Consider the following 22,425-nt stretch of genomic DNA (forward strand, 5'->3'; position numbering starts at 1 on the left):
GAGAGAAGAATCATCGTTCTTTATTACAAAAATATTTAGACAAAACTATGTTATAATTTTATTATATCTAAAAAGCAAATTCTGTCAATCAGCTTCAACAGATTTCTTTCAAGCGATCTATTATTTATTAAGTAAAGATGAAGGTCCTTGTTTCTTAGTCAATTCTCACAACCCTCCTACACAGTATTTAATACTATTTAATATAACAATGAACTAAAGTTAGTTCTCTCTACATCCCATAGCTGGTAAAGTGTGAAGATAAAATTTGTACCCAGGTCTGCTTGATCCAAAATCACATTTTGTTGTTGTTATATGCAAGTGCTTCCAGAATGGGCCTTAGAATGTGATGAACAAGTGAAGAAATGATGAAAGGAATTAAAACTTGTGAATGCAAAATACATTTAACACCCTCTTCCATCCTATCAAGATACAATCTTTAAAGGGTTAGGTACCCATGGTTAATAATTGAAAAGCATACAAATTCATGCCTAAAATTATTTTTGTACATTATGTATTTTCTCTGGAAGTACAAATGTTCTTCATGTAACTTGGTGTTTTAAAAAGAAAAGACTCAATGGTTAACTTCAAGAAAGGTTGCAACTTTTAACTTTTTTAAAATTCATAAATGGACAAAAGCCAGAAGAGACAAAACTATTTGCACTGTATCAAAATAAAATTGTTTTACAGATTTAATATAAACAATGATGCAAATAGAGCAAAAAACATTCACTAAAAAGTAAAAAGACTTCATTGAATATGTATGTTTCACTACGGAACTGTCTAGTTAATGTCATCCTCTTAAGTATGATCACCATTATTTCCACTTCTAAAGTCTTTCCTATCTCCATGGGCTTCTGAAGATATCGGTTTCCTCCTAGACTAAAATCCAGGTATCCCCCACTTTTCAAAAATTTGTATTACACCATCTCGCTTTTATAAAAAATGGCAAAAACTGAAACAGTGATCAGCATTTGTTTCACAGCAAGCTGTTACAGAGGCAGTGTGCGTCCTGAGCAGCTAGAGTGGCACCACCAGGCTCCTTCCCTTGAACTACACTCAGCATCAAGCCACCCTAACTTTGAACTGTATCTGTGAGCATCTGTACTTTACCTCAATTTTTTTCTTGCATACATTAACAAGATGTGTCCCAGGGAATCAGAAAAACCCAGGAGAGCTTATTTCTTGGGTCTGGGAATGTGCAAAATTTTTTCCATATAAATAGTTGGTAATTGCTTCTTTGCTCTACGCCATTTCAGCTTACAGAAGGTTTCATAGAAATGCTCTACTTTCAGATAGGAGAGGGGAACCTGCATATGCATACATTTATTTTAAAAGTTAATTCGGGGGGGGATGGGTTAGCCTGGTGATGGGTATTAAAGAGGGCATGTATTGAATGGAGCACTGGGTGTTATACGCAAACAATGAATCATGGGACACTACATCAAAAACTAATGATGTAATATATGGTGATTAACATAATAAAATTAAATTAAAAAAAAGAAAGGGACCTAAATCTCCCTAATAACCAGTAAAAAAATAAATAAAAGCTAATTCAGTTTACTTCTTAATTTGATGCATTTCCAAACATACATCAATTTATTTTACAAACACACAAAAAAAAGAAACACAAAGGATGGAGCTGTATAGAATAGAGAAGAAAGATGAATGAAAACTGTATCATGAAAAAGCAATTTACTCATTCCTAAAAGAACATTCTTGGCAGAATCCTAGGCTGCGTTATTGGACCAAACATCTGAAGATCCTGTATATACGCCATCTGAGACCAAGGACCCGTTAAGCAACAAGTTTTAAAGTGTGCTATTTATTTCATACTCCAGTCAAATATAACAGCAACAGTTATCATTACTATTATTGCTTATACTTCTGTTCTTGAGTCACAAAAACCAGATGCTGATAGCAACATGATCTGACAATGGATCCTTCCTTTCGGTTTCTTAATACAGCGCTTATTCTTTACCTTTTTTACATGCCAGTGGATATTCATATTCCTCAAAACAGTTTATTTCATCTGGATTACTTGTTAAACAGTATCTGACAAAACATGGATTGGGTGACTTAGGTACAATAATTACTAAAGGTATTCTTACCTAACCATCTTTATACAGTTTTAAAAAATAATTTTTTAATGTCTAGGAGATAATAAACATTTTTTAATCATTTAAAAAGAACAAACTTTCCACTTTTTCCAAAGTAAAATTTAAAACCTTAGAAAAGGAGAAAAGAGAAGGGTAAAAAATGTCTGGGTCATCAACATCTCTGGTCCCGTCTTTGCCAGATCAGTTTATTTTTTTTTTTAATCAGTGTAGCTATGTTAGAATAACTCTTCTCCATCAATATACATTTTCTTGCCTTTTTTAAAAAAAGGATTTACTTATCTGAGAAAGTGAGCGAGAGAGAGAGAGAGAGAGAGAGAAAGTGCGTACAAGCGAGCGAGAGAGCACGAGTGGGGAGGTGGGGCAGAGGGAGAGGCAGACTCCCCGCTGAGCAGGGAGCCCGACGTTGGACTCAATCCCAGGATCCTGGGATCATGACCTGAGCCGAAGGCAGACGCTTAACCGACTGAGCCACCCAGGAGCCCCATTCTTGCTTTTAAAAGATCGAAATCTGTGGATAACTTAATCTTCTTGGTAGTTTACAGTCTTGAACAACACAACTCATTCGAGGTTGGACTGTAAACTATGTGGCCTACTGTTTACTAGAAAAATTAAGTCCCACAGTTTTATAGCTCCTGATAACTCCTACCTAGTCTTCTCACCTAATACGGAAAATTCTAGTTTCTCTTGTCTTTTGCCCATTTATGAATGTACTCTTGCCTTGCACCAATAAAATGTACTAATCTTTGATACAGTATATGTTATTTAAGATTAAACAGAAGTTCTTTGCCTAAGGCGAAAGGGGCCAAAAGGAATGTTATCTTTTAGATAAGATTATATGTTGGTAGCCATAGCAATGGGTCTTGAAACTGTTTTTAGCATATATACATGTGGATTTCTAACTCTCTGCATATGTCTATTTTAACATGCCAAAATTTATTTTAATAAACACAAGGAGCTATATATACTAATAGACACAAAAAAATTAGTTGTACAAGTCTCACATGGAAAATAGCTTTACCACTTCAATCATACTTCTTGTTCTTTCAAAAAAGTCAATAAAGCAAAAATTCTAGTACCTCTTAAAAAAATTGTTGGAAATTAACCCATATTATTTATCTTTATCCTGACATATTCTCTTCCTAGAACAGAAACCAATCTAGATAAAGTAGCTAACACAGTATCATAAAAATATTATTGCCATAGTTAACTTCACCAATAGGTAAATAATAAGTAAAATTTTAGTACACTGGCCACTGAACATAGGTGATATATTAAACAAATCATTTTAAAAGATGTATCAGTTGTATTAAACACTCACAGAAAAATAACCAGCTTAAAGGTTTTTTTTTAAAACAGCAATTCCCAATGATTTATGGACTGCTTAATGCCTATACATAATTAAAATATCACCGTACTGTGATCAGGACAAGCTAATCAAGTCTCATTTATACAAATTAAACTTTTTCTACTTCCTTACTAGCTGAATGAAAACTCACATAACCTAACACTTGTGATGAGATTAGTATTTATATCATTAATCATTCAATTAAAAAAGCTTTATTTCAACACAGGGACAGAGTCACATTTATGTTCCTCTCATTTTTTATTCTTAGCAAAGGCAAGGAACTTCCCATTTTATTTTGATGGGAATTTCTCCCCATTACTTTTGTCACAACATCTTCCTGTACCTATTACTGAAGCATTTTATCTAAGATCAGTGATGTTTGAATTACCAAACAGCATATTTTCTTTAAAGATTTTAAGTAATCTCTATACCCAGCGTGGGGCTCAAACTTACAACCCTAAGATCAAGAGTCGCACGCGCTTCCAACTGAGCCAGCCAGGTGCCCCCAAAACTGTATTATTTTTAAAATTTGCCAAATCACTCCTTCTCTTTCTCAGTAATTACACACAATTCAACAACTTCCCTCTTTAGCACACATTTAAAAATATTACCAACTGCACCAAATCTAAGTCACAGAAGGTTAAAACTAAGAAGGCATTTGGCTAAAGTCAAGGAATCCTAAATCCTGACCCCAATCTGCTTTACCCTGTTTGCCCCTCCACCCTTGCCCCCAACCCTTGAGTTGTCTGGGAAGGATATGAATAGAAGAAAAGGCCAGGCAGCTACACACTGTTACTAGAAGGCTTTTATTACAAACTTCAAAGTGCCTTGAACTAGGCCAGTCCACATGGAAGGCTCATAGAGCTTAAGGCTCAGAATCAGTATCACTTGGATAGCCTTTGCTTGCTGCCTTTCCTCTTTGTCAGCCTATGCTCAAATCTCAGCCAATGGTGAAGAAAAACTAAGCCAGTGGAAACATTCAGCTCAGAAACCTACTCAGCTCTGAATACCACCAACAAAACTAAAAAACCAAGAAGAATGAGGAAAGCCAAACAGGATGATAATACTAGAGAAAGGGGCAAGGCATTCCAGGACAGAAAATTTAAAGAGTAATATGTTACCAGTAAGATTTTGGGCAGAGAAACCAGAGTTCTTTAATGTAATATAACCCAAATAAGCAATTAGAAGTTGTAAACAAAGAAAAAAGAGGCAACTTGGTAGAACCAAACAGAAAAGTCTAAAAGGAGGGCATATGTCCTTAATGTTTAAGATTAAAGAGCACAGGCTTTTGAATTCCAGTCCTGGGTCTACCACTCTTTAGCTCAGTGATCATGAATGAAATCCTTAATCTTTCCAAATCTGTTTCTCTACCTGTTTAACAGTAACATCAAAGGGATCTTGTTTGGCACACAGGAAAAGCTCAATATCTGTTAGCTTTTTAAAGAATTAATAAAACAACAAAAACTTGTCTTCTCCATATTTAGGTATTTCATTTATTTAAATTTACAATGGGGATAGGAGGTGGAAAAAGGGAGACCGTAGTATACAAAAGGCTGCCAAGAAGATTCAATAGTAAATATGATGCCTGGGATTTGCATCAAAATAATCCATTGGGAATAAAATACTGGCCATCAGTTGAGATAGCTAGGGTGTTCATGGTTTTATTCTTTCTGTTTTCATCTATGTTTGAAATTTTCCAAAATGAAAGATTTTTTAAAAAATTCCTTTCTCTTTAATTAATATGGTTGAAGAAGTAAACAAGTTCTAGCATCCTTTCTACCTTTGATAAATCATGAATCTAAAAGACAAAAAAGGACAACAGAAGTATATAGACAAATGCCTACAATGACCTAGAAAATATGCCTACATTGATTGTGAGGAAGGAAAGTATTCAGGCAGAAGCCTACAAATTCCCATACAATGGAGATAATAAAAAAAGTGAAAAACAAGTACACATCAAGCTGAACATAAATATGTCTCAGTTTAACAAAGTCAACAATTCTCTCTTCTACATACATTGTACACGTTTTTGAAATTTGTATAAACCAATATTTATTTATTTGCTTATTTATTTGTTTAAGTAATCTCTACACCCAACGTGGGGCTCAAACTCATGAGCCCAAGATCAAGAGTCGTATGCTCCTTCAACTCAGCCAGCCAGGCACCCCTAAACCAATAATTCTAAACATACATGCTTCTTATGTTAAATTAGATGTGAATTCTGTTGTACAAAATATATATATATACGTGGGTGTATATATATTTTTTTTTTTCACATTTTCACATGTGGGATTTTCTTTCACCAAGCAAAATACACCCTATAGATCCTCTTAAAATTAGTTTTTCTTCCCCTTCACATTATAAGTTTAGGAGACAGAGAAGTTGCCTTTACTCTATGGAAACAAACCTCTAAAAAGCCAACTAGTAAGAGAAACATACGCAATAATCATTTATTAATGATGATGATAAAATGACTCAGATTTTATGAAAAGTAAGCTAATAGTGAAATCAAATAATGGTCACAGACTATCTAGTATTACTAATGAGAATAAAAATGCTCATCATACAACAGTTTTCCAATAACAGCAGCTCTCATGGGAAATTATATTGGTGTTAACATCTTCTAACCTAAACATAAGTCTTGATGTGTTAGCATACTTAACAGAAGTGGAAAACGTCTACGTAACTTCATACAGCAATTGCAGCAAGTTAAATAAAAAATTTGCTTCTGGAAGAGTTCAATTCTGTGTTTTACTTTTACCTGGTAAGTTAGGTAAATATTTCAGACATTAAAATATCACACAATTATTTCTGTGGATAAGAGGAAGCATTTATGGTAAGGGAAATCCCCTGATTGCTTCAGTAAGAGTTATTACTCAATGTTTCCCAACTGACCAATTATTTTTTAATACCCATCTTTATCTTCCTACATTCCTAAATACAGGTAATAAAATAGTGTATGTAAAAGGGTTTTTTTTTTTTTAAGTATAAAATGGGCTATGTAGGTATAAGATGGTGACACCATTAATGTAGATTTTTCTAGAGCTTTCTATATGTCAAATTTTGGAGAATTTGTTTATTCCCCTACCTTATTACACTTACTAAAAATCTTGTGAGACAATTTTGTTTCTACATGATCCAGTTCAAACTTTGTAAAAAAAAAACTGTGATGGACTACTTCTAATGATTTAGAAGTTATAAGAAATACTTCCTTACTTCAAATGGTAAAGTACAATTATAATAGTTTTGAATACAACTGAAAAATACAATTATGTAAATTTTTTTCTCTTTAGTATAAAACATCTCAAACATATTAATTTCTTGTTTCCAAATACCAGAACTTCAAATATAAGTCTATAAATTACTGTTACATACATTCCTTTTTCTTGTAGCCCTTTGACTTATCCTGCTCTTAAAATTCAAAAATACACATTACCCAAAACTGGATGATAAGAACTTCATTATCATTCGGTCACTCAACAAAAACTGGCTTTACACATGTAACTTCCTTGGACTACATAACATTCAGAAAACTGATTATGTGATAAATCAAAAGAATCCATATTTCTCTCTAACAAAAAAGAAATGTGGAACAAAAGGAAAAAAAACAAGAATCATTATAAGGTGTCAACTATACAGCCTTCCTAACATACCCCTCACAATCCATTAAGTAAAGGATTCTTAAACTAATTCTCCCACCTACCTCTTAAGATTCTCAATTTCATCCTTAAGACATCATTACACCTGACACTTAATGACACCAAATCTAACCAATTCAAAAATCAGACTCACTACTCACAAAATTCAAAAGTCTTTTAAAACAGTGTTGTTTAAAACCATAGATAAGATCATATAACTTGCAATAAGTAAATATAAACTATCAAATACCTGAGTTTCATAAAATGCAACTAAAAAATACAATCTTAAATTTCAAAAATACCGCTATTGGATAGATTTCTCTCACCACTCAAACTTAGAAAAGATTCAGACAAAATATCTATATAAAGGTATCCCTCTGAATCCAAACTTTTGTTATTTACTATTCAAAACTCAAGCATAGAACAGATTTAAATAACGTGGTTTACCACGTTATGTGAATTTGATACATGGTATAGAAAGGCAGGAATTTCGAAGATTTGGATAGCAAAATATATCTGTGTTGTGACACAACTCCATCAAATAACCCAACAATTTTGGGGCCCCTGGCTGACTCAGTCAGTAGAGCATGCAACTCTTGATCTTGGGGTCATGAGTTCAAGCCCTATGATGGGTGGAGAGATTACTTAAAAAAAAAAAAGAAACAAACAAACAAAACACAGGGCACCTGGGTGGCTCAGTCGGTTAAGTTTCCAACTCTTGGTTTTAGGCTCAGGTCATGATCTCAGGGTCGTGAGATCAAGTCCCTCATGGCGCTCTGTGCACATCACAGAGTCTGCTTGAGATTCTCTCCCTCTCCCTCTGCCCCCCCCGCCTGTGCTCTCTCTAAAATACAGTATTTTACTATATGTGCTGCCAAAGCGAGCACTAAAATACAGTATTTTAAAAAACCACAATTTTAATAATTCATATAAAAGATATTAAAGCCTTTCCAGTTATTCTAGTTCTCTCCTATCAACCCACTACTATATACATTATTCCCTTTACAAAGTATTTTGAAGTTTCCTTCTGATCTGTAATTATTTTTAAATTGAGAGTATGATAAAAAAATTTGCAAATCATACACTAATGTGGGTCTAGTAACCAGAATATACTCTTACATCTCAACAATAAAAAGACAACTCAATTTTAAAATGAGTTAGGGATCTGAATACACATTTCTCCAAAGAAGATACGCAAATGGCCAATAAGCATGTGAAAGAATGCTCAACATCACCGGGGTCATTAGGGAAATGCAAATAAAAACCCACAATGAGATACCACTTCAGACCTACCCACTAAAATAACTATAATCAAAAAGACAGACAATAACAAGTGTTAGCAAGGGGGTAGAGAAAATGGAATCCTCATACACTGCTCGTGGGAATATAAAATACTGCATCTGCTTTGGAAAACAGTTTGGCAGTTCCTCAAAAAGTTAAAACAGTTATCATGTGACCCAGCAATTTCACTCTTAGGTACATACCCAAGAAAAGTGAAAACAAATGTTCATAGCAACATAATTCACAACAGGCAAAAAGGGGAAACAGTCCAAATGCACATCAACTGATGGATAAACAAAACATAGTATGCCTATACAATGCAATATTATTTAGCCACAGAAAACACTAAGTGCTACAACACGGATGAATCTTGAAAACATGCTAAGAAGGCAGACACAAAAGACCATATATTGTATGATTACATTTATATGAAATACCCAAGATTGACAAATCCACAGAAATAAAGACTGGGGATGCCAATGGCTGGGTCGCAGATGGAATGGGAAATGACTGCTAATGGGTTTGGAGTTTCTTTTTCGGGTAATGGAAGTGTTCTGGAATTACATAGTGATATTTGAACAATGTAGCGAATTAACTAAAATTACTGAATTGTATATTTTAAAAGGGTGAATTTTATGGTATGTAAATTGTATTTCAATTGAAAAAAAAAATTCAGGGTAAGGACCACTGTACTTGGGATACTTCCTGCATACAAGAGACAATAAAATGAGCTAATAGTTCACACTGGAATTATCCCCAAAACAATGTGCAACTGTAAGGAGTAGTAAAAGAATTTTTTAAATATTCGCAAATAGAGTAGATAATCTGGAGGGTAGTGACGTTAAGTTTTTAACCTGAAACTACAAAAACAACAGCTTTGTTTATTCACATCTACCGAATATCCAGATTCCATTCAGCAGATGGGTAGACATAAAGGAAGTAAGAAGAGAGAAGTTCTGAGGCATATCAAAACAAATCAAACCCCTTTGCTGAGCTTCATAGCCAGTTTGCAAACCAGGAAAAATGAAAATAATAAATAATGAAAACCAATCTCATTATTTAACACATACTTTTATTTGCCACAAAGATACTTTTCAACTGTTTCCAAATACCAAATGCGACGTCTAAGGATGAAAATTTGTCAATACTAAGGGTGTTCAAAGAATACATATGCCACTGATTTTAGGCCATTCCAAAAATAGGTTTTGTGCAATGGAATATAGTATAGCCTCCAATGAGTTTACTTAAGAGACACTGTTTTGGATAACAGCATCATTCCTGTCAAGATGATTTAAAAAACAATATGTGTCATTGTTGAGTTCCACAATGAAATTGTCAAATAAAGGAAACATTCCTCCCCTGAGCTAAGGAGAGAACTGCACTGTAAACCCCAAGGTGACTAACAAAAAGACCCCACTTTTTAACCTGCATTAGAAAATCCTACAACCTATCTTTGCAAACCTATCATCTATATCCCCTACATGAATCATGATTTGCAGTTTAAACAGACAAACAGTTTCAACCCATTCTTGTCCTTTGCCACTTTTGCCTGTTTCTCACGACAGAAATGCCTCTTCCGTATTCATCAAAATGAAGCAAAAATCTGCCACCTTCTTCATGAAGCTTTCCTACATCATCTCAAGAAATGTCTTTCACTTCTAAGCACTCCTAGCACTCGCTTGCACTATGGTATGGCACCTTTTGCCTTGTACTATTATTGAATACACTTTATCTTCTCTAAGTACTAAAAGTTCCTGAAGGTTAGGGTAGCCTTCCCTTTTGTCCACCCACAGTGCCAGGTTCAAATTTAAATGAAGTACCTACCTAACTGCCTTTCATTTCTAAAAACAACACTAATAAAAGCAGCTAAGTAATTAGGTGGGTGCTCAGAAGTGGCAAGTCTCCAGACACTGAACATCTAATTCTCACTGAAAGAAATTACAGGCCATCCAGTATAGCCCATAAGGCTAAAATTAAAAAAAAAAAAAAGGTGGGCGCCTGGGTGGCTCAGTTGGTTAAGCAACTGCCTTCAGCTCAGGTCATGATCCTGGAGTCCCTGGATCGAGTCCCGCATCAGGCTCCCGGCTCTGCAGGGAGTCTGCTTCTCCCCCTGACCCCAAACCCTCTCAAGAGCTCTCGCTCATTCTCTCTCTATAAAGAAAATCTTAAAAAAAAAAAAAAAGGTTATTCAGGGGCTTCTGGGTGGCTTAATTGGTTAAGCAACTGCTTTTGGCTCAGGTCATGATCCTGGAGTCCTGGGATCAAGTCCCACATCAGGCTCCCTGCTCAGCAGGGAGTCTGCTTCTCCCTCGGACCCTCTTCCCTCTCGTGCTCTCTGGCTCTCATTCTCTCTCAAATAAATAAAATCTTAAAAAAAAAAAAAAAGGTTATTCAGATGCTTCCTAGAATTGCTCCGGCTACAAGCACATTTGAGGGAATCAGGGCAATTTGAAAAAACTCTAAGTCAAAAAGACTTACTATGCTCTCCTTTTCCAACCAAGTTGAGTAACCTAAAATCAACACAACTTTCCCTACATTGGGAAGAGCTTTTTGAGAATACAGCAAGAATGAGCAGCAGCCAAGCAATAGGTTACATCACACCAAGCAGCAGAGAGAACTTCGACCTTCCTGGAATATGGACATAGTCCCAGAGGCCACCTCAATAATCACCTGGGTACCAAATATCCATCTTGATCATAATCACTGTCTGAAACTGCTACTGACTCCAATTCAACTAAACATAATAATGGAAACACAAACACCTCCACAATCCTGATGTACCCCACCACACAGTCCCCCCAAACAGGAGAATTAGATTTTGGAAATGAGAATTCATTTTTAATCCAAGACTGCTATAAATTAAATATCATTTAGAAACCAAATGACCCTAAAGTACTAAGAAAATCAGTCAACAGAATGAAATAGAAGGTTAACTGTTCAGAACCAATCTCATTAAAATAAACGAGGAATTATTACGTTGGCTAGTGACAACATAAAAGTTGCCTTTGGCATTATATGAGAATCAATCACCGCTAGCCTTTTTAAGTTTAGAAAGTTAACACTACTATTAATTTACTTAGAACTCTCCTCTTAAGAGAAATTACATATAACAAAAGAGAAAATAAGAAACCCAACTGATTTTAGCTGTGAGACTATCAACTATGAATTACTGCTCTGCACTCTGGACTTTAAATATCTCCTGAACTTTACTACCTTCAAAGTGGAAATTTGGAGTGAAAAGTATGCTTTAAGGAAACTGATGACCAGATTAAAATCCCCCTTCAAAAAAACCAATCAAAATTTGATATTCAATTCGGTTATTTACAGAGTTTTGTTAGTCATTAAGGGAAAAGAAAAAAAAAACACAACCTTGTCAAGCAGCAATAAGTAACCACCAATACTAAAATGACTGATAAAAAGGGGGCCTGAGGCAGAAGCCAAGGATTCAAAACAAACACAATTAGAATAAGATAAACAACTCATTAAAACCATCTGAAGTAACAGTAACTTCGGAAAGCTACTGGGTTATAGTCAATTTCAAAACCTTTTAAAAACTAAAAAGCCCCTACCAAAAAAACCCAATCTCGAAAAAAGTGAAACAAATACAAGAACTAAAAATTCTTCAAAATAATTTCAGGATTTTTATATTCATAATTCTGAAAACTCATTAATTTCACACTTCTCAAAACCTGCATGCCTTCATAAACTTTCATATGATGGTTACAACTAATAATTCAAAAAGAGCTTAATCTGATGTAACATTTTAGCAAATGTAGGATAAATTTGAAAAAATACAAACAGAGACAGAGTAAATGATAACTGATGGCCAAAAGGCTTTCTGGAGGGCAGAGCTGGGCTTGGATTGGCAGGAGGGAAATTTTAAAATTTATCCACAAGTCAACTTACACCAAAAAATTGATTCGTGCCTTTACTACTTACACATGCATGTTTTTAAAAAATGTGCTTTTAACCTGTGGACAACCAAAGTGATATCAGACACCATAAAGCATTGTTGCCTATTTTAATTTTGATGTTACAGCCTAAATCCTTAACAAAATTCATATATATCTTCATAATGAAACACTGCAGGAATGGAAAGGCTCATAGTCTCTACGTAAAGGTTACCTTATGTTTCACTTAAAGTTTCTGTTTTGCTTTTTAATCTATTACAGAAAACATCTCTTGTGGGACATTGTAAAGGGCATACCCTCCTGTCAAGCCAGAAAGCTCAAACACAAAGACACTGAGCTAACCAAGTGCTGTAATTCTTCCAAACTGAGCCTCTCCACACCCCCTCCACCCTTCCCCCCAACAGATATGTCTATTAAATCAGTGTCTGTTCTCCCCCTCGCACAACAAAGAGAACTTCTCACCGCATGAAATTGCCGCTGAATGGACACCAGAAAGCAGGATTTGCATAATTCCTTCCAACGAAACCCTGTCGGGAAGGAGGGGATGAGGGGCCCAAGCGTACGGATAGAATCTCCTAGATTCTGCTGGGGAAGACCTGGTTCCCAAGAATATTCCCCACGGGGGGAGAAGGGGAGAAAGGGCTGGAATTCTGCGCCTCCCCGAAGACTGGGTCTGGGGGACGGAGGAGCACGAGAAAGCATTTCCCCACACAGCAGCAGCACCAAAGCAAAGATGGGGAAATAACAATGCTGGAGGACAGGAGAGTCAGACACAAGGATGGACTGGGGCTAGGGGGCGGCGGGCGGAGCGGAGACACCACACGGGCCACTTACTTTTTGGAGGGGGGTTAAATATATGAGTTAAGCCCTTATGGTCCCGCCGGCCGCCGCACAGAGGGAAACGGGACCTTGGGAGAGAAAAACAGACAAAACACACAGTGTGAGAGGAGCAGCTCGGCCGCCCGGCCCCTCCTGGGGCGCCCCCGTGCACACTCCCTCCTGCCCGTGGGGAAAAAGCCACCCGAGGCCCGAGAGGCTGGGGGTTGGGGGGGGCGAGGCTCTCGGCGAGGCCACGGCTCCGGCACATACCCGGGGAGGGGACAAGAGCGACTCCCGCTCCGGCTTCTCGGTCGGACCCAGTTCCACCCCCCTTCCTCCCCGCCGCGCACACACCGAACACAAATACACACACACCGACCCGAGCGTCGAGGATTAACTCCCCGGCCGCCGCCGCCGCCGCCGCCCGCAGAGGAAGTGCAGCCGCTGCCCCCCGCGGCCATGACACCCTACTTGGCTCGGTCAGGCGGACCCGGGGCCTGTGACAGCTCCGGCTCCCTCCGCCCCCATCTCCACCTCACGCCTCGCACACGCCCGAGAGCCGGGCGCCCGCCCGCCCGCCGCCGCGCGTGCACGCGGGGTCTGGGGCGCGCGCCGCCGCGCGTGGGGGAGGGGAGGCGCGGGAGGAGGGAAGGCGCCGGGCAGAGCGGAGGAAGGGGCTGAGCACGCCTCCCACCCCCGTGCCCGGCTCCGCGGAACCGGAGGCGGCGCCCCCGGTCAAGTGGCAGCGCCGCGGGGCGAGTCTCCACAATAAGCCGGCGGCGGCGCCGGGCGGCCGGGCCGGGAGGGGGGGAAACGGGGGAGGGAAGGGGCACGCGCTCCCGCCCGAGAGCCCGCCCCGGGGAAGGCGCGCGGAGGGGAGGGGCCGACGCGCGTGCTCAAGCCCGAGCCGGGGAGAGCCCGCCCGGAGGTCGCGCGCGCCCGCACTCCGGGGGGTGGGGGAGGGGGACGCCCGAGCCAAAGAGGGCGGGCGGGCCGGAGCAGCAATTGCCTCTGCCCCGGCTCCCTCCCTGGTCCAGGGCAGCCGGTGGCGGGGCGGCCCGAGGGCCGGAAGCGGCCGGGGGAGTGTCTCACCTACACAGTGAATGAGCTTGTGGCGCCACGAGTCCAGTTCTTGCCGAAAGCCGCGTCTCTCAACGGAGCATTGCTGCCGCCTACACACCCTCGCCATCTTCTGCCGCCCGCCCGGCCCTGCCTCCGCCGCGGCCCCGCGCACGCCCAGCCGCGTCGCCCGGGGCCGCGCACGCACCCGCGGCCTGGGCGTCGCACCTCCCGCCGGGGGCGGCGCGGGGGCAGGGCTGGCCTCACCTCGCGGTGGCCCCGGCGTGGCTCTGGGGGCTGCCTGGGCGTGCGCCGGCCCCGCGCTCGGCCAGGCGAGGCCGCGCGTGTGCGGTCCCCGTGTTTCTTGGCCGCGGCCAACGCCAGCTCTGGCCGCCGGGAAGGCGTCTTCGCCGGGCAGGAGCTCGCCCCGACCCCCGATCCTGCGCCGACTTCGCAAGGTGCCCCAAGGCCACCGCTGCCCCTTCCTCTCCCTTCCCGGGGGCTTTTTGTTTCTTAAACTAGCCCCATTTATCACTTCTAACTTGCCTATCGCCCCACACCAACTGTTGCGAGTTCCGTGGTAACTGCTTCTCTGAACTTCTCAGCCGGAACTGCTCCTTTCGGGAGACTGTTTAAGAAACAGTTAATAAATGCCCGGATGCCCGTGGAGGCACTAAGCCCCAAAGTTTTAAAAAACCAAGGGTATAGTTTATTAAGTCATTGGAAGACTTGGCCAACGTTCGTAAACCCAGTAAAAATGGAATCAAGCGTTTTAGGTAGAAAAACTAGGAGGTTTCTACTAAAAAGGCTGATCATAGGCAAAATTCTCAAGGTGGCATATACGGAACCCCTCCTGTGTGTATAGAAAAAGGTTTAAGAAAATTATGCGAAAGTGAGAGTGGTATTTCAAAAGAAGGCTAAATTAACAATACTTAAAGCAGAGTGTTGGAAAATGGCATAATTCCATATTTTAGGAAAGACTCGAGATTCACATTTCCAATGACGAAAGGAATTTTCAGGTGAAAACCTGGGGTAATTAAAACACCCTGCGTAGGGCACTACCTGTTCCATTTAAACATTATTCTGAGCTTAATTACCTGACTGCTATTTGGGAGAGAAAGAGAAAATGGAACGAAAGGAGAAAGCGGGGGGGGGGGCGCAGAATACAAAAGAAAAAAATGGAAAATCCTTCTTTAGTACCCTAGGGTTCTGGCCTCTTCCTCACCTTTGGGGTTTAAGTTTAAGGACGGTGCATTCCAGCTCTGCTTTTAAATATTTAAATTTAAATGTGAAGACTTAATTTTAATTATTGTAGTAGGTAAAACGTCATTAAATACTTCCAGGCAAGAATCCCATTGGTGTATTGATTTCTGTCTTTTCAAAGTAGTCGTCATTGTCTCTCAACCAGGCACTTGTGGAATGCCCTGTCTATCCATAAAGAGATGGACTGGGTGGGCCTCTTGGGTAGAACAGGTTTGAAATGTTTGAGTAGAAAGGCACCTCTGCTCCCCAAATCTAACACCAGTGATTATTCCACAATTCTCAGAAGTCCACGATATTTCGCCTGCTAAAAAGAACTGTCAAATGAACAAACTGTTACGTCTGCAAATATTGAATTTCTGTGTACACAAAACTATCCTGAGTAGCGAGGGGAAAGGACAAACGTGATGGCGGGACATCTTGTATCTTCAATCTGAATCTTCTTTTCTTTGCCGCTAGGTGGTAGGTTTGAGTCTTGTAGCTTTTAACCAAGTTCCTATGGTTTTTGGAGGAAGTATGCTTCATAAAGTTTCAAATAAATGAACAACGTGTAACTTTAAAATGAGTTAATAAATGTGTTTTCCAATTACCCATATAATCTGCTTGAAATGATCAAGCCAAGGGTAATACTTCCGCAACATAATCTCTTAAAGAGTCTCAGACATGTAGATTAAGAGGATCCCAGAGACTTCAGAGATTGACTCAAATTTGAAGCATGGAATTACAAGCCCAGACAAGTAAAGTGACATGATGAAGGTTGCATAGCTGCTCAGTAGAAAGAGGGCAACAAAAGCCAGAAGCCAGATTTCCCAGTTCCCAATTCAATGTTATTTCCATTATTCTACTTCGAATTACAATTATTGTTTCACTTATTTTAATTTGGGAACCAATATATAGTTGATCTCTCACAAGGTTTATTTGGAAGAAAGGATGAAGGGACAATAGTAATATCTATCATTCATTGAGTATCTACTATATGTCTAACATTGCAACTTTATTTCATTCCATCTGAATAACAATGCCAAAAAGGAGGTAAGATTTTTACCGACTTTTTACATTTTCCAGATTAGAGATTCAAGACTCAGAGGAGTTAAGTGCCTTTGTCCAAGGCCACAAAGTTACCAAATGGCAAAACCAGAATTCTAAGATCTCTCTGACTCCAAAACCCTCTAATTGTCCTGCAAGTAGAAGCAGGACTCTGCACGCAGAGGATTCATTTAATTCCATGTGAGAGGTTATGTTCCATTGCACAGTTGAGCAGTTTGACAAAAATGTTGAACTCCTATCATGTGTCAGGCAGTATCCCCGGCACTTAGACACGTAGATATCTAAGACATAATTTCTGACCTCTAACTCTTTTGGCTACCCTGGAATAGGATCTTAGCTGTGAGCTCTTTCCCACTCTGGGGAAGATTGAGCAATACAACACAGTGGCTAAAGAGTAGAATCTGAAGACACAGAGAGATTGATTAGAATCTTTGTTCCATCCCTTAGAACCTGTGTGGCCTTGACAAATTAACTTTCCTGGTCATCAGTTTCCTCGTGCGACAAAGAGGATAATAGTCTACAAAATGGAGATTGTGTGAAGATGAAATGAAACAATCATGGACAGTGGCTGTCAAATTGTTAGCATGAAATGACTATCAGTTCTCATGATTAGGCTCCCATCTGCTTGTCCAGTCTGCAGGGTGACAGGAAACCACGATGCTTGTACAGTTTGGGATGAATATGTAACATCATGAAGAAATAACAGCAATGACCTTGGCCTTTGAAAACAACATTCCCTAAGTCACATTCTATGTTTCTTACAATGGGCAGATGATAGGGAAAAACGGAGCACAGAAAATGACAGAGAGTGGGGATAGCCACCGTGAACCATAGGACTGGTTGGTCAGGATTATATCAAGTTGGCATCTGATTAGTTGGAAGTGGCATATCATATGGGAAAGGACGTCAGAGAAATGGGAGGATGAAATGGATTGGAGCCTTTTTAAGAAAGAAGTCTCCTGGGGCGCCTGGGTGGCTCAGTTGGTAAGGCAACTGCCTTTGGCTCAGGTCATGATCCTGGAGTCCCGGGATCGAGTCCCGCATCAGGCTCCCTGCTCGGCGGGGAGTCTGCTTCTCCCTCTGACCCTCCCGCTCTCATGCTCTCTCTCTCTATCTCATTCTCTCAAATAAATAAATAAAATCTTTAAAAAAAAAAAAGACTGGAGATGTAAACTAAAAAAAAAAAAAGAAAGACGTCTCCTGATGGGAGACTTCTCATGAATTCCAATAAGTGACACTTTTAAAAGCACTTTTCATGGATTATGTCTTTTATTCCTTACAACAACCCAAGTAAGCATCCCTATTTGATAACAGAGCACAGACAGGCTAAGTAATTTGCCTAACTAGAGGTTATGGTAGATTTGGATTCAAATTGAGGCAATCTGGGGTGCCTGGGTGGCTCAGTCGATTAAGCATCTGCCTTCAACTCGGGTCATGATCCCAGAGTCCTGGGATCGAACCCCAAATCTGGTTCCCTGCTTAGCAGGGAGTCTGCTTCTCCCTCTGCCCCTCCCCCTGCTCATGCTCTCTCTCTCTAATACATAAATAAAATCTTAAAAAAAGAAACAACCCAGGCAATATGGCTGCAGAGGCAGCTCTTTAATCTTTGCATTATTTTGCTTCCCGTACTGCAGGGAACATGGGACTTAGAGTGAGAGACAAGACCTAGCCGACAGAAGGGAAGCTGGGACACTTGGTGGAACTGCTCCTTTAGGGGCTCTTCGTGCTTTAGTAAAAGACTTTCCAAGTTCCTCTCTTTTCAGTCTGCCTGTGTGCCCAGAAAACTTTATGGCTTTACTTTATGTTATGTGTGTAAGTGACACATTTTTTTTTCTTTTAAAGTTGTTTTGAGATATATTTCACACACTATAAAATTTACCTGTCAGTGGTTTTTACTGTATTTACAGAGTTGTGCAACAATCACCACAATCACTATTAGAACATTTTCATCAGCCCCAAAGAAACCCCATGTATATTAGCAGTTACTCCCCATTCCCTCCTTTCCTCAAACCCTGGCAGCAACAAATCTACTTTCTATGTCTGTGAATTTTCTTCTTCTGGACATTTCAGGTAAATTGAATCATACAACTGGTGGTCTTTTGTGACTGGTTGCTTTCACTGAGCACAATGTTTGCAAGGTTCATCTACGTTGTAGTATGTATCAAAGCTTACTTCCTTTTCATTGTCAAATAATATTTCATCATATGGATATACAGCATTTTGTTTATCCATTCCAGCTGATGGATACTTGATTGATTTCATTTTTTGGCTATTATAGATGATGCCGTAATGAATATTTGTAAACAAGTTTTTGTGTGAATGTGTGTTTTCATGTTTGTTTTAAATATGAATATACATATGTATCCTATTTTGAAATAGTTTCATATTATAGAAAAGTTGCAAGAACTCCTATATTCCCATCTCACAAATGCCCCAATTGTTAATATCTTATCACATCTGCTTTTGGTCTCTATGTATCTGTATATATGGTTTTGTTCTTGTTGTTGAGTCTTTTTATGAACAATCTGATAGAAAACTACAGACTTGACTCCTATCATCCCTAAGTATCCAGTGTGAATGTCGATAAAGCAAAGACACTTTCCTTCATAACCATGATATAACCCTCCATCACATCAGGAGATCAACACTGATACAATACAGGCCCCATTAAAATTTCACTCTCTGTTAACAACAATGTCTCTTTTCCTTTTCTGGTCCAGAATCCCATCCAGGAAGTTACACTGAATTTAATTGCATGTATTCTCAGTCTCTTTGATTTGGGTACAATTCCTAAGTCTTTTCTTGTTTTGTTTTTTTTTTTTATGACCTTGACAGTCCTAAAAAGAACAGGCCTCTCATTCTGTAGGATGATCCTCAACTGGGTCTGTGCAGTGTTGCTCATGACTAGACTCAGGCCATACATTTTGACAAGAAAACCACAGAAATGAGGCTGGGGTCTCTGGGCATCTCATCGAGGGCTCATGATGTCAACTCTTCACATAATTGTGACGAAAATTTTATTCATCTGGTCAAGTGGTTTTCTCCACCATAAAATCACCATTGTTTCCTTTTTACTTGATAAATAATTTGTAGGGAGATATTCTGAGATTATGCCAATGTCCTGTCCCTTGCCCGACCCACCAGGCTTAACATCCATGAATCATTGCCTGAATCGCTTGTCACAATGATGATGGTCAAAAAGTGATTTTCTTACTTCATCATTTCTTCTGTATTAACTAGTTTACATTCGAATATAAGAGTTTTTCCTCTTTCCCTTTTATTTATTTATTCATTACTTATGGACTCATCATTTACTGTAATATATTATAATGTATTGTATGTAATGTATTGTAATATATTGCTGTAGTTATTGTCACTGTCCCAGATTTGGCCAGTGGGAGTCACTTCAAGCTTTTATCCTGTTGGCATACACTCATCATTCTACAATTTCCTCACTTTCTGGTACAGCTAGATGTTCTAGGCTCATTTTGTATTTTCTCTGCCTCAGCTCTAGAATGAGCCTTGGTTACTTTTGGTGGAGGATAGTATTTAAAAATCAAGATTTGGGCTCAGTGTTTTCACTCCTACTGGTGTGCCATCGCTACTGGGTCTTAGCAACAGTCAGAGCTAGGAAATATATGTGTGTATATGCATATTTATATATATACACATATGCCTATATATTTCTATATCTGTCTCTAAATATACTTAAATACCATGAGTTTACGCTGATGCATTTGATTCCAATCCATCACCTCTGAATCCTTGCAAGCCTTTCCCTACTACACACTTACAAATCCCCTTTTGACAATGACAAACCAGGTTCCCGTATTTTTTCATATTGACCTCAGTACATTTATTTGCTTAATCCCCACTGTATTTAACAATCCCCTGACCACACTGGCTGCCTCCTTGTCCTGCTACCTCCGGAAACCCTTCTCAAGAGTGTCATCTTCTGGCTACCCAAATATCATCTGCATGGCACACCACTATCCAGTGGATGTCAATTCTCCCCACATTGAATGGCATACATTCTGTGCCATTCTAACCAAAATTCCAAAAGGAACTCAAACTTTTCAAAATTTATAAAGAAAAATAAAGATCCATGAATAATTACAATGTCGGTTTTGAAAAAGAATAGCAGGGCCACCTGGGTGGCTCAGTCGGTTAAGCATCCAGCAACTGACCTGATTTCCGCTCAGGTCATGATCTCAGGGTCAGAGATAGAGCCCCACATGAGGCTCTGCACTGGATGTGGAACCTGCTTAATATTCTCTCTCTCCCTCTCCCTCTGCCCCTGCCCCACCCCCTGCACACACACTTGTGCTCTCTTTCTCTCTAACAACAAAAAAACTTCTTTAAAAAGAAAAAGAACAGCAAAGAAGAATGTGTTAGACATGGAAATGTGCAGCTTGGATCCTTCTTCAAGGAAGAAGTCAGAGTCTGGCTTGTAGGGAATGTGAGTACTACACAGCCTCCGGCTGTCAGCTGCTTCAGGGTTAGCCTCAGCTGCTCAGAGCTATCTTGCCCAAGGTCACATCTTTCTGGGCCTGCCAGGATATGGTGACTAAGGGCTAGCAGGCCATAGCCTGGTCATTTCTGCCTGATGCTGGACACTCTGACAGATAACACTTGTTCCAAAGTACTTCATGGGTTTGGCTGAGGCTTTGTCGACCTGCATCTTAGTTTGATTACTTTCTCTGCCCGGTTCTGCTCTCCCCCACCAAATTCCCTTTCACAGATGCTAATCCCTAATAAGCCTTTTGCATCCCAAAGTTCATCTCCAATTCTGCTTCCAGGGAATCTGACATGTGACAAGGAGAGATTCACTGCACTAGATATTATAAGGCCATGGTAATAAAATTACCATCGTTTTAGCACACGAAGAGGGAGGTGATAGAAAATACTATCTTTGTGGCCGCTAATGTTAAGAAAGATTTTAAGTTTATGAGATATTTTCCCAAATGATTATGGGAAATTATCTAATTAACTAAGATATAATTAACTAAGATATAAAGAGTTTTCAGAGGTTGTAGGAATAAAACTTAAATATCTTTAGCTTTGGGACACCTGGGTGGCTCAGTCGGTTAAGGCTCTGCCCTCAGCTCAGGTCATGATCCTGGAGTCCTGGGGGTACTCAGCGGGGAGCCTGCTTCTCCCTCTGCCTTCCACTCCCCCTGCTTGTGTACTCTCTCTCTGACAAATAAATAAATACAATCTTTTAAAAAATATCTTTAGCATTTTTTTAAGGAGTAAAGGAGGCTTTTTTTCTATAAGCCCTCAGAATCATATTCTATGTTGATCTTTATGCTGATCTATTTACCTGAACGCATGGTATTTTGTTCATCTGGTTCTCAGGAAAAAACAAACAAACAAATAAACATTTCACTGTTGTCTTTGTTAGGTGACTATGGGTGAGGGGGAAGGAAAAAAAAATCACCAGAAAGGAGTTATTTATAATGAGGTAGCAAATGAAGGTTGTTTCCATGGAAAATTTGTTTCAATTTTTAAGCCTGAAAAGGTATAAAATGCATCTGAGTTGGGCAAAATGAAAGTGTTTAAAACCAAAGGAAGGGCGCCTGGGTGGCTCAGTCGGTTAAGCGTCTGCCTTCGGCTCAGGTCATGATCCCAGGGTCCCGGGATCGAGTCCCACATTGGGCTCCCCGCTCCACGGGAAGCCTGCTTCTCCCTCTCCCACTCCCCCTGCTTGTGTTCCTGCTCTCGCTGTCTCTCTCTCTGTCAAATAAATAAATAAAATCTTTAAAAAAAAAAAAAACGAAGTCTTCAAAGAAAAGTTGAAGTAAGAAAAAGAAAGTTTGGTAAAATCACAGAGAGTGCCTCAATATTCTCGCTGAGCTTTGGCAAAATGTACATTTCAAAATTTATATCTGACACTTCCCATCTAACAAAAATGACCCCTATTTATTGTGCAGCCGCTCTAATCTGTC

The 22,425-nt window shown here is 39.8% G+C and overlaps 1 protein-coding gene across 3 annotated transcripts in view; it reads right to left on the reverse strand.

The window, feature by feature from the left end:
* The window catches only part of LCOR (ligand dependent nuclear receptor corepressor), a 137,054-nt gene extending 122,729 nt beyond the window's left edge, over positions 1 to 14,325 (reverse strand). Inside the window, exons 1-2 of one of the 3 annotated variants that reach the window (XM_028098598.1) lie at positions 14,208 to 14,325; positions 13,127 to 13,200 (exon numbers count right to left, since the gene is read on the reverse strand). Coding sequence is in view for 1 of the 3 variants with exons in the window: in XM_088019806.1 (XP_087875932.1) it covers positions 13,127 to 13,200; positions 13,487 to 13,572 (160 nt within the window). In the remaining 2 variants the exon portion in view is untranslated. Of the gene's footprint in view, positions 1 to 13,126; positions 13,201 to 13,486; positions 13,652 to 14,203 lie in introns of those variants that run through there. The other 2 variants (XM_028098597.2, XM_088019806.1) reach the window with 2 other exon arrangements.
* Positions 14,326 to 22,425: the final 8,100 nt, after the last annotated feature.

Source organism: Eumetopias jubatus, unplaced genomic scaffold (genome assembly GCF_037043125.1).
Source record: "Eumetopias jubatus isolate StellerSeaLion01/CBP00866 unplaced genomic scaffold, mEumJub1_p1.0 scaffold_17, whole genome shotgun sequence".
Lineage (NCBI taxonomy): Eukaryota > Metazoa > Chordata > Mammalia > Carnivora > Otariidae > Eumetopias > Eumetopias jubatus.